This window comes from Salvelinus fontinalis, chromosome 28 (assembly GCF_029448725.1).
Source record: "Salvelinus fontinalis isolate EN_2023a chromosome 28, ASM2944872v1, whole genome shotgun sequence".
NCBI lineage: Eukaryota > Metazoa > Chordata > Actinopteri > Salmoniformes > Salmonidae > Salvelinus > Salvelinus fontinalis.
In genome coordinates this window covers 38,671,379-38,685,122 of record NC_074692.1, presented here as the reverse complement: position 1 = coordinate 38,685,122, position 13,744 = coordinate 38,671,379, and the positions used below count along the sequence as shown (strand labels likewise).

General features: G+C 44.1%; 1 protein-coding gene across 1 annotated transcript in view; it reads right to left on the bottom strand.

Moving 5' to 3' along the window:
- The window catches only part of LOC129826687 (whirlin-like), a 173,169-nt gene extending 159,849 nt beyond the window's left edge, over positions 1 to 13,320 (bottom strand). The window contains exon 1 of the mRNA XM_055887691.1: positions 11,790 to 13,320. Coding sequence (XP_055743666.1) covers positions 11,790 to 12,569 — 780 coding nt within the window. The 5' untranslated portion in view covers positions 12,570 to 13,320. The remainder of the gene's footprint in view (positions 1 to 11,789) is intronic.
- Between the last annotated feature and the right edge of the window lie 424 nt (positions 13,321 to 13,744).

Sequence of the window (13,744 nt, the reverse complement as noted above, 5' to 3'; positions counted from 1 at the left end):
CTGTCTCTCTGTTTCAGTAGCTAGTATTCTGGCACTATGACGTACTCCACATGACACTCTCTTTCTCTCTGTTTCAGTAGCTAGTATTCTGGCACTATGACCTACTCCACATGACACTGTCTCTCTGTTTCAGTAGCTAGTATTCTGGCACTATGACGTACTCCACATGACACTCTGTCTCTCTGTTTCAGTAGTTAGTATTCTGGCTCTATGACGTACTCCACATGACACTCTCTGTCTCTCTGTTTCAGTAGTTAGTATTCTGGCACTATGATGTACTCCACATGACACTCTGTCTCTCTGTTTCAGTAATTAGTATTCTGGCACTATGATGTACTCCACATGACACTCTCTGTCTCTCTGTTTCAGTAGTTAGTATTCTGGCACTATGACGTACTCCACATGACACTCTGTCTCTCTGTTTCAGTAGCTAGTATTCTGGCACTATGACGTACTCCACATGACACTCTGTCTCTCTGTTTCAGTAGCTAGTATTCTGGCACTATGACGTACTCCACATGACACTCTCTGTCTCTCTGTTTCAGTAGCTAGTATTCTGGCACTATGACGTACTCCACATGACACTCTGTCTCTCTGTTTCAGTAGCTAGTATTCTGGCACTATGACGTACTCCACATGACAATCTGTCTCTCTGTTTCAGTAGCTAGTATTCTGGCACTATGACGTACTCCACATGACACTCTGTCTCCTTGTTTCAGTAGTTATTATTCTGGCACTATGACATACTCCACATGACACTCTCTGTCTCTCTGTTTCAGTAGTTAGTATTCTGGCACTATGACATACTCCACATGACACTCTCTGTCTCTCTGTTTCAGTAGCTAGTATTCTGGCACTATGACGTACTCCACATGACACTCTCTGTCTCTCTGTTTCAGTAGTTAGTATTCTGGCACTATGACATACTCCACATGACACTCTCTGTCTCTCTGTTTCAGTAGCTAGTATTCTGGCACTATGACGTACTCCATATGACACTCTCTGTCTCTCTGTTTCAGTAGCTAGTATTCTGGCACTATGACGTACTCCACATGACACTCTGTCTCCTTGTTTCAGTAGTTATTATCCTGGCACTATGACATACTCCACATGACACTCTCTGTCTCTCTGTTTCAGTAGTTAGTATTCTGGCACTATGACATACTCCACATGACACTCTCTGTCTCTCTGTTTCAGTAGCTAGTATTCTGGCACTATGACGTACTCCACATGACACTCTCTGTCTCTCTGTTTCAGTAGTTAGTATTCTGGCACTATGACATACTCAACATGACTCTCTCTGTTTCTCTGTTTCAGTAGTTAGTATTCTGGCACTATGACATACTCCACATGACACTCTGTCTCTCTGTTTCAGTAGCTAGTATTCTGGCACTATGACGTACTCCACATGACACTCTGTCTCTCTGTTTCAGTAGTTAGTATTCTGGCACTATGACGTACTCCACATGACACTCTGTCTCTCTGTTTCAGTAGCTAGTATTCTGGCACTATGACGTACTCCACATGACACTCTGTCTCTCTGTTTCAGTAGCTAGTATTCTGGCACTATGACGTACTCCACATGACACTGTCTCTCTGTTTCAGTAGCAAGTATTCTGGCACTATGACGTACTCCACATGACACTCTGTCTCTCTGTTTCAGTAGCTAGTATTCGGCATTATGACGTACTCCACATGGCACACTCTGTTTCTCTGTTTCAGTAGCTAGTATTCTGGCACTATGACGTACCCCACATGACACTCTCTGTCTCTCTGTTTCAGTAGTTAGTATTCTGGCACTATGACGTACTCCACATGACACTCTGTCTCTCTGTTTCAGTCGTTAGTATTCTGGCACTATGACGTACCCCACATGACACTCTGTCTCTCTGTTTCAGTAGCTAGTATTCTGGCACTATGACGTACTCCACATGACACTCTCTGTCTCTCTGTTTCAGTAGTTAGTTTTCTAGCACTATGACGTACTCCACATGACACTCTGTCTCTCTGTTTCAGTAGTTAGTATTCTGGCACTATGACGTACCCCACATGACACTCTGTCTCTCTGTTTCAGTAGCTAGTATTCTGGCACTATGACGTACTCCACATGACACTCTCTGTCTCTCTGTTTCAGTAGTTAGTATTCTGGCACTATGACGTACTCCACATGACTCTCTGTCTCTCTGTTTCAGTAGCTAGTATTCTGGCACTATGACGTACTCCACATGACACTCTCTGTCTCTCTGTTCAAGTAGCTAGTATTCTGGCACTATGACGTACTCCACATGACACTCTGTCTCTCAGTTTCAGTAGCTAGTATTCTGGCACTATGACGTACTCCACATGACACTCTGTCTCTCTGTTTCAGTAGCTAGTATTCTGGCACTATGACATACTCCACATGACACTCTCTGTCTCTCTGTTTCAGTAGCTAGTATTCTGGCACTATGACGTACTCCACATGACACTCTCTGTCTCTCTGTTTCAGTAGTTAGTATTCTGGCACTATGACATACTCAACATGACTCTCTCTGTTTCTCTGTTTCAGTAGTTAGTATTCTGGCACTATGACATACTCCACATGACACTCTGTCTCTCTGTTTCAGTAGCTAGTATTCTGGCACTATGACGTACTCCACATGACACTCTGTCTCTCTGTTTCAGTAGTTAGTATTCTGGCACTATGACGTACTCCACATGACACTCTGTCTCTCTGTTTCAGTAGCTAGTATTCTGGCACTATGACGTACTCCACATGACACTCTGTCTCTCTGTTTCAGTAGCTAGTATTCTGGCACTATGACGTACTCCACATGACACTGTCTCTCTGTTTCAGTAGCAAGTATTCTGGCACTATGACGTACTCCACATGACACTCTGTCTCTCTGTTTCAGTAGCTAGTATTCGGCATTATGACGTACTCCACATGGCACACTCTGTTTCTCTGTTTCAGTAGCTAGTATTCTGGCACTATGACGTACCCCACATGACACTCTCTGTCTCTCTGTTTCAGTAGTTAGTATTCTGGCACTATGACGTACTCCACATGACACTCTGTCTCTCTGTTTCAGTCGTTAGTATTCTGGCACTATGACGTACCCCACATGACACTCTGTCTCTCTGTTTCAGTAGCTAGTATTCTGGCACTATGACGTACTCCACATGACACTCTCTGTCTCAGTAGTTAGTTTTCTAGCACTATGACGTACTCCACATGACACTCTGTCTCTCTGTTTCAGTAGTTAGTATTCTGGCACTATGACGTACCCCACATGACACTCTGTCTCTCTGTTTCAGTAGCTAGTATTCTGGCACTATGACGTTCTCCACATGACACTCTCTGTCTCTCTGTTTCAGTAGCTAGTATTCTGGCACTATGACGTACTCCACATGACACTCTGTCTCTCTGTTTCAGTAGCTAGTATTCTGGCACTATGACGTACTCCACATGACACTCTCTGTCTCTCTGTTTCAGTAGTTAGTATTCTGGCACTATGACATACTCCACATGACACTCTGTCTCTCTGTTTCAGTAGCTAGTATTCTGGCACTATGACGTACTCCACATGACACTCTGTCTCTCTGTTTCAGTAGCTAGTATTCTGGCACTATGACGTACTCCACATGACACTCTGTCTCTCTGTTTCAGTAGCTAGTATTCTGGCACTATGACATACTCCACATGACACTCTGTCTCTCTGTTTCAGTAGTTAGTATTCTGGCACTATGACGTACTCCACATGACACTCTGTTTCTCTGTTTCAGTAGCTAGTATTCTGGCACTATGACGTACTCCACATGACACTCTGTCTCTCTGTTTCAGTAGCTAGTATTCTGGCACTATGACGTACTCCACATGACACTCTGTCTCTCTGTTTCAGTAGCTAGTATTCTGGCACTATGATGTACTCCACATGACACTCTCTTTCTCTCTGTTTCAGTAGCTAGTATTCTGGCACTATGACGTACTCCACATGACACTCTGTCTCTCTGTTTCAGTAGCTAGTATTCTGGCACTATGACGTACTCCACATGACACTCTGTCTCTCTGTTTCAGTAGTTAGTATTCTGGCACTATGACGTACTCCACATGGCACACTCTGTCTCTCTGTTTCAGTAGTTAGTATTCTGGCACTATGACGTACTCCACATGACACTCTCTGTGTCTCTGTTTCAGTAGTTAGTATTCTGGCACTATGACGTACTCCACATGACACTCTGTCTCTCTGTTTCAGTAGTTAGTATTCTGGCACTATGACGTACTCCACATGACACTCTGTCTCTCTGTTTCAGTAGCTAGTATTCTGGCACTATGAAGTACTCCACATGACACTGTCTCTCTGTTTCAGTAGCTAGTATTCTGGCACTATGACATACTCCACATGACACTCTGTCTCTCTGTTTCAGTAGTTAGTATTCTGGCACTATGACGTACTCCACATGACACTCTGTCTCTCTGTTTCAGTAGTTAGTATTCTGGCACTATGACGTACTCCACATGACACTCTGTCTCTCTGTTTCAGTAGCTAGTGTTCTGGCACTATGACGTACTCCACATGACACTCTGTCTCTCTGTTTCAGTAGTTAGTATTCTGGCACTATGACGTACTCCACATGACACTCTGTCTCTCTGTTTCAGTAGTTAGTATTCTGGCACTATGATGTACTCCACATGACACTCTCTGTCTCTCTGTTTCAGTAGTTAGTATTCTGGCACTATGACATACTCCACATGACACTCTCTGTCTCTCTGTTTCAGTAGTTAGTATTCTGGCACTATGACGTACTCCACATGACACTCTCAGGCTCTCTGTTTCAGTAGTTAGTATTCTGGCACTATGACGTACTCCACATGACACTCTCTGTCTCTCTGTTTCAGTAGTTAGTATTCTGGCACTATGACGTACTCCACATGACACTCTGTCTCTCTGTTTCAGTAGCTAGTATTCTGGCACTATGACGTACTCCACATGACACTCTCTTTCTCTCTGTTTCAGTAGCTAGTATTCTGGCACTATGACGTACTCCACATGACACTCTGTCTCTCTGTTTCAGTAGCTAGTATTCTGGCACTATGACGTACTCCACATGACACTCTGTCTCTCTGTTTCAGTAGCTAGCATTCTGGCACTATGACGTACTCCACATGACACTCTCTTTCTCTCTGTTTCAGTAGCTAGTATTCTGGCACTATGACGTACTCCACATGACACTCTGTCTCTCTGTTTCAGTAGCTAGTATTCTGGCACTATGACATACTCCACATGACACTCTGTCTCTCTGTTTCAGTAGTTAGTATTCTGGCACTATGACGTACTCCACATGACACTCTCTGTCTCTCTGTTTCAGTAGCTAGTATTCTGGCACTATGACGTACTCCACATGACACTCTGTCTCTCTGTTTCAGTAGTTAGTATTCTGGCACTATGACGTACTCCACATGACACTCTCTTTCTCTCTGTTTCAGTAGCTAGTATTCTGGCACTATGACGTACTCCACATGACACTCTGTCTCTCTGTTTCAGTAGCTAGTATTCTGGCACTATGACGTACTCCACATGACACTCTGTCTCTCTGTTTCAGTAGCTAGTATTCTGGCACTATGACGTACTCCACATGACACTCTCTTTCTCTCTGTTTCAGTAGCTAGTATTCTGGCACTATGACGTACTCCACATGACACTCTGTCTCTCTGTTTCAGTAGCTAGTATTCTGGCACTATGACGTACTCCACATGACACTCTGTCTCTCTGTTTCAGTAGTTAGTATTCTGGCACTATGACGTACTCCACATGACACTCTCTGTCTCTCTGTTTCAATAGCTAGTATTCTGGCACTATGACGTACTCCACATGACACTCTGTCTCTCTGTTTCAGTAGTTAGTATTCTGGCTCTATGACGTACTCCACATGACACTCTCTGTCTCTCTGTTTCAGTAGTTAGTATTCTGGCACTATGATGTACTCCACATGACACTCTGTCTCTCTGTTTCAGTAATTAGTATTCTGGCACTATGATGTACTCCACATGACACTGTCTCTCTGTTTCAGTAGTTAGTGTTCTGGCACTATGACGTACTCCACATGACACTCTCTGTCTCTCTGTTTCAGTAGCTAGTATTCTGGCACTATGATGTAATCCACATGACACTCTCTGTCTCTCTGTTTCAGTAGTTAGTATTCTGGCACTATGACGTACTCCACATGACACTCTCTGTCTCTCTGTTTCAGTAGTTAGTATTCTGGCACTATGATGTACTCCACATGACACTCTGTCTCTCTGTTTCAGGAGCTAGTATTCTGGCACTATGACGTACCTCACATGACACTCTGTCTTTCTGTTTCAGTAGTTAGTATTCTGGCACTATGATGTACTCCACATGACACTCTGTCTTTCTGTTTCAGTAGCTAGTATTCTGGCACTATGACGTACTCCACATGACACTCTGTCTCTGTTTCAGTAGCTAGTATTCTGGCACTATGACGTACTCCACATGACACTCTTTCTCTCTGTTTCAGTAGTTAGTATTCTGGCACTATGATGTACTCCACATGACACTCTGTCTCTCTGTTTCAGGAGCTAGTATTCTGGTACTATGACGTACCTCACATGACACTCTGTCTTTCTGTTTCAGTAGTTAGTATTCTGGCACTATGACGTACCTCACATGACACTCTGTCTCTCTGTTTCAGTAGCTAGTATTCTGGCACTATGATGTACTCCACATGACACTCTGTCTCTCTGTTTCAGTAGCTAGTATTCTGGCACTATGACGTACTCCACATGACACTCTGTCTCTCTGTTTCAGTAGCTAGTATTCTGGCACTATGACGTACTCCACATGACACTGTCTCTCTGTTTCAGTAGCTAGTATTCTGGCACTATGACATACTCCACATGACACTCTGTCTCTCTGTTTCAGTAGTTAGTATTCTGGCACTATGACGTACTCCACATGACACACTGTCTCTCTGTTTCAGTAGTTAGTATTCTGGCACTATGACGTACTCCACATGACACTGTCTCTCTGTTTCTGTAGCTAGTATTCTGGCACTATGACGTACTCCACATGACACTATCTGTCTCTCTGTTTCAGTAGCTAGTATTCTGGCACTATGACGTACTCCACATGACACTCTGTCTCTCTGTTTCAGTAGCTAGTATTCTGGCACTGTGACGTACTCCACATGACACTCTGTCTCTCTGTTTCAGTAGCTAGTATTCTGGCACTATGATGTACTCCACATGACACTCTGTCTCTCTGTTTCAGTAGCTAGTATTCTGGCACTATGACGTACGCCACATGACACTCTGTCTCTCTGTTTCAGTAGTTAGTATTCTGGCACTATGATGTACTCCACATGACACTCTCTGTCTCTCTGTTTCAGTAGCTAGTATTCTGGCACTATGACGTACTCCACATGACACTGTCTCTCTGTTTCAGTAGCTAGTATTCTGGCACTATGATGTACTCCACATGACACTCTCTGTCTCTCTGTTTCAGTAGCTAGTATTCTGGCACTGTGACGTACTCCACATGACACTCTGTCTCTCTGTTTCAGCAGCTAGTATTCTGGCACTATGATGTACTCCACAAGACACTGTCTCTCTGTTTCAGTAGCTAGTATTCTGGCACTATGATGTACTCCACATGACACTCTGTCTCTCTGTTTCAGTAGCTAGTATTCTGGCACTATGACGTACTCCACATGACACTCTGTCTCTCTGTTTCAGTAGCTAGTATTCTGGCACTATGACGTACTCCACATGACACACTCTGTCTCTCTGTTTCAGTAGTTAGTATTCTGGCACTATGACGTACTCCACATGACACACTCTGTCTCTCTGTTTCAATAGCTAGTATTCTGGCACTTTGACGTACTCCACATGACACTCTCTGTCTCTCTGTTTCAGTAGTTAGTATTCTGGCACTATGACGTACTCCACATGACACTCTCTGTCTCTCTGTTTCAGTAGCTAGTATTCTGGCACTATGACGTACTCCACATGACACTCTCTGTCTCTCTGTTTCAGTAGCTAGTATTCTGGCACTGTGACGTACTCCACATGACACTCTGTCTCTCTGTTTCAGTAGCTAGTATTCTGGCACTATGATGTACTCCACAAGACACTGTCTCTCTGTTTCAGTAGCTAGTATTCTGGCACTATGACGTACTCCACATGACACTCTGTCTCTCTGTTTCAGTAGCTAGTATTCTGGCACTATGACGTACTCCACATGACACTCTGTCTCTCTGTTTCAGTAGCTAGTATTCTGGCACTATGACGTACTCCACATGACACACTCTGTCTCTCTGTTTCAGTAGTTAGTATTCTGGCACTATGACGTACTCCACATGACACACTCTGTCTCTCTGTTTCAGTAGCTAGTATTCTGGCACTTTGACGTACTCCACATGACACTCTCTGTCTCTCTGTTTCAGTAGTTAGTATTCTGGCACTATGACGTACTCCACATGACACTCTCTGTCTCTCTGTTTCAGTAGCTAGTATTCTGGCACTATGACGTACTCCACATGACACTCTCTGTCTCTCTGTTTCAGTAGCTAGTATTCTGGCACTATGACGTACTCCACATGACACTCTGTCTCTCTGTTTCAGTAGTTAATATTCTGGCACTATGACGTACTCCACATGACACTCTGTCTCTCTGTTTCAGTAGTTAGTATTCTGGCACTATGACGTACTCCACATGGCACACTCTGTCTCTCTGTTTCAGTAGCTAGTATTCTGGCACTATGTCGTACCCCACATGGCACTCTGTCTCTCTGTTTCAGTAGTTAGTATTCTGGCACTATGACGTACTCCACATGACACTCTGTCTCTCTGTTTCAGTAGTTAGTATTCTGGCACTATGACGTACTCCACATGACACTCTGTCTCTCTGTTTCAGTAGCTAGTATTCTGGCACTATGACGTACTCCACATGACACTCTGTCTCTCTGTTTCAGTAGTTAGTATTCTGGCACTATGATGTACTCCACATGACACTCTGTCTCTCTGTTTCAGTAGCTAGTATTCTGGCACTATGACGTACTCCACATGACACTCTGTCTCTCTGTTTCAGTAGTTAGTATTCTGGCACTATGACGTACTCCACATGACACTCTGTCTCTCTGTTTCAGTAGTTAGTATTCTAGCACTATGACGTACTCCACATGACACTCTGTCTCTCTGTTTCAGTAGCTAGTATTCTGGCACTATGACGTACTCCACATGACACACTCTGTCTCTCTGTTTCAGTAGCTAGTATTCTGGCACTATGACGTACTCCACATGACACTCTGTCTCTCTGTTTCTGTAGCTAGTATTCTGGCACTATGACGTACTCCACATGACACTCTCTGTCTCTCTGTTTCAGTAGCTAGTATTCTGGCACTATGACGTACTCCACATGACACTCTGTCTCTCTGTTTCAGTAGCTAGTATTCTGGCACTGTGACGTACTCCACATGACACTCTGTCTCTCTGTTTCAGTAGCTAGTATTCTGGCACTATGATGTACTCCACATGACACTCTGTCTCTCTGTTTCAGTAGCTAGTATTCTGGCACTATGACGTACGCCACATGACACTCTGTCTCTCTGTTTCAGTAGTTAGTATTCTGGCACTATGATGTACTCCACATGACACTCTCTGTCTCTCTGTTTCAGTAGCTAGTATTCTGGCACTATGACGTACTCCACATGACACTGTCTCTCTGTTTCAGTAGCTAGTATTCTGGCACTATGATGTACTCCACATGACACTCTGTCTCTCTGTTTCAGTAGCTAGTATTCTGGCACTATGACGTACTCCACATGACACTCTCTGTCTCTCTGTTTCAGTAGCTAGTATTCTGGCACTATGACGTACTCCACATGACACTCTCTGTCTCTCTGTTTCAGTAGCTAGTATTCTGGCACTATGACGTACTCCACATGACACTCTCTGTCTCTCTGTTTCAGTAGCTAGTATTCTGGCACTATGACGTACTCCACATGACACTCTCTGTCTCTCTGTTTCAGTAGCTAGTATTCTGGCACTATGACGTACTCCACATGACACTCTGTCTCTCTGTTTCAGTAGTTAGTATTCTGGCACTATGACGTACTCCACATGGCACACTCTGTCTCTCTGTTTCAGTAGCTAGTATTCTGGCACTATGTCGTACCCCACATGGCACTCTGTCTCTCTGTTTCAGTAGTTAGTATTCTGGCACTATGACGTACTCCACATGACACTCTGTCTCTCTGTTTCAGTAGTTAGTATTCTGGCACTATGACGTACTCCACATGACACTCTGTCTCTCTGTTTCAGTAGCTAGTATTCTGGCACTATGACGTACTCCACATGACACTCTGTCTCTCTGTTTCAGTAGTTAGTATTCTGGCACTATGATGTACTCCACATGACACTCTGTCTCTCTGTTTCAGTAGCTAGTATTCTGGCACTATGACGTACTCCACATGACACTCTGTCTCTCTGTTTCAGTAGTTAGTATTCTGGCACTATGACGTACTCCACATGACACTCTGTCTCTCTGTTTCAGTAGTTAGTATTCTAGCACTATGACGTACTCCACATGACACTCTGTCTCTCTGTTTCAGTAGCTAGTATTCTGGCACTATGACGTACTCCACATGACACACTCTGTCTCTCTGTTTCAGTAGCTAGTATTCTGGCACTATGACGTACTCCACATGACACTCTGTCTCTCTGTTTCTGTAGCTAGTATTCTGGCACTATGACGTACTCCACATGACACTCTCTGTCTCTCTGTTTCAGTAGCTAGTATTCTGGCACTATGACGTACTCCACATGACACTCTGTCTCTCTGTTTCAGTAGCTAGTATTCTGGCACTGTGACGTACTCCACATGACACTCTGTCTCTCTGTTTCAGTAGCTAGTATTCTGGCACTATGATGTACTCCACATGACACTCTGTCTCTCTGTTTCAGTAGCTAGTATTCTGGCACTATGACGTACGCCACATGACACTCTGTCTCTCTGTTTCAGTAGTTAGTATTCTGGCACTATGATGTACTCCACATGACACTCTCTGTCTCTCTGTTTCAGTAGCTAGTATTCTGGCACTATGACGTACTCCACATGACACTGTCTCTCTGTTTCAGTAGCTAGTATTCTGGCACTATGATGTACTCCACATGACACTCTGTCTCTCTGTTTCAGTAGCTAGTATTCTGGCACTATGACGTACTCCACATGACACTCTCTGTCTCTCTGTTTCAGTAGCTAGTATTCTGGCACTATGACGTACTCCACATGACACTCTCTGTCTCTCTGTTTCAGTAGCTAGTATTCTGGCACTATGACGTACTCCACATGACACTCTCTGTCTCTCTGTTTCAGTAGCTAGTATTCTGGCACTATGACGTACTCCACATGACACTCTGTCTCTCTGTTTCAGTAGCTAGTATTCTGGCACTGTAGCTGACCTTTTTTCACAACAGAGTTGGCATGATTATATTCCCTATGTAGTGCACTACTAGAACGTTTGGGAACCTGGTCAAAAGTAATACACTGTAAAGGGATAAGGGTATGATTTGGGACATAAACAGAGCTGTTTATGTTTGTCATATTTTATCGTATTATAATTGGCGTCATAGCTAGCAATACCCTGCTTGTTGGTTTCTTCTCAGAATAGGTCTATGCACTAATAGGCCTTTTACTGAACACACACACACACACACACACACACACACACACACACACACACACACACACACACACACACACACACACACACACACACAGCCTACGTACCTTGACTGCCTCCATGTGTGAGACTCTGTCAAACATCATGCCGTTAACAGTCACTATCTGATCCCCGACCCTCAGTCCTTCATTCTCGGCAAAAGATCCGGGTTCTACTAGCGACACATAGATTCCCACACCGTGCTCAGAACCTCCCCGGATACTGAACCCTAAGCCCTCATTGCTCTTGCTGCGTCGCAGTGTCACTATGCGGATCTCTCCAACAGCCTCCCCCTGCATGAAAGCCAGGGGAGCTGTCTCATCAGCGGTGGTGCTGAAACTATCCGGGCAGGGGCAAGCTTCTGGTGATGTGAAACAAGAAAGATCATGAAGCAGCTGAGGCTCATGCGGGTTCATAAAGTGTGTAGTGGGAATTGGGACATAGTTGTTTGCAGTATTGCCTACTTCTCCTCCAAAGCTTTCAGGGTTGTTGACACTGTTTAGTGGTAGATGATCCGTTTTAAGGTACAGGCCCTCGGAAGTATACTGGTCGAACAACAGCTGATCTGAGCGGGGAATGACCAAACGCAACATGGGGAGGAGTTGTCGTTTGTTCGGCGTGTTGAGGATTATTTTGAGAGTTTGAACCAAGTCGAAGACGTTGCGTTTAGCGTGGTAAACATTGAGACAGTGGATGAACTGTTCTCTCTCGAAGTCAGTGAGCAGCAAGTTGAGCGCGTTGTGCAGCTTCCGAACGTTGGCTGACAGCCCTCGGCCGCCCGACCCAGTCCCGGAGTTGCTGGCCGCCGTTAAATTGAGTGAAACGTGCTCCAAATCACTGCTCATCATCCTACAACTTTAACGTAAACACCGCACCGCAGACAGAGATGGTCAGATAATCAGGCATTTATAATACTGCTGTAGAAGTCACTCCGCTCCGAAAACATAGGGGACCGCACCGCGATTCTTGGAGGAAGTCACCTTTAAAAATTGTCATTGTTCCGATGTTTGTAGGTAGGGTCAAATACTATCTATCTGCTTACCATTATCGTCGCATCTTCTATCTTCATCTATTTGAGTCCGGGTTTGTGTGAAGGTGCGTGGTAGATGATGGTGAGAAAATAATTGATTCAAAAAGTTGCTATAAATACTCGTGCAGATTAGGAATATTCATTGTCGGGTCACAAGTTTTATTCAAAGGAATATGATCCTGGATATCCAAGAAGATGCATCACAAGCGCGCGTATTTTACGCGACAATCACAAGCAATCAAAAAGTGTCACATTAATATATTCCTCAGGGTTTTCTGGATGAAAACTGTTCGCAAATTGTCCTCTCTGTACCTATGTCTTCGATAATTATAGAAACCGAAGTGGAAAAGCTGGTTTATCGTTCATCTCAGTGTCCCCCGTTCCTCTGTCGGATAAGATCATGTTGTTCACTTGTAAGCTCCGCTGACTTGCTTTGCTCGCTCAGACTTTTTCTGAATAGGAAATTACGCATTGTGTGGAGTAGGCCTATGTGAGTGTGTTGCTTAGAAACTGACGGCGGATCGCGAGGCGTTACACACAGACGCTGGGCTATACATGATTTGGTCTCATTGAAGAAACGCACAGATAAGATGGAAGTTTCCAGCTACAGTATCATCATGCTCCAGTTCATTTAGCTTACATAAGATAGTTCCATGATGTCCATGAGATCTACCCAGGCTAGGGAGAGGGGCAAAGAGCGTGCTCTACTTCCTTTCAATCACGTGTATGGACCAGTACAGGGCTACAAGTCCCATTCAGTCTAGTGTCTTACATCTCTGACAAGTAGATTCATTATTTAGGTTAGTATTTGGAGCTCTTCTGTATTTGAGTTACTGTAGCTGGTGGTTCTCTATTTGTAGGGAGCTAGTTTACAGTAGGCATCCAACAGCTGTTAAGCTCATAAAGCTGCATTAGCCATGTCTCTACAAAGACCTCATCTACTCATATCTGCACACCTTACCATAGGCTAATTATAAACATTGCTATTTTTAG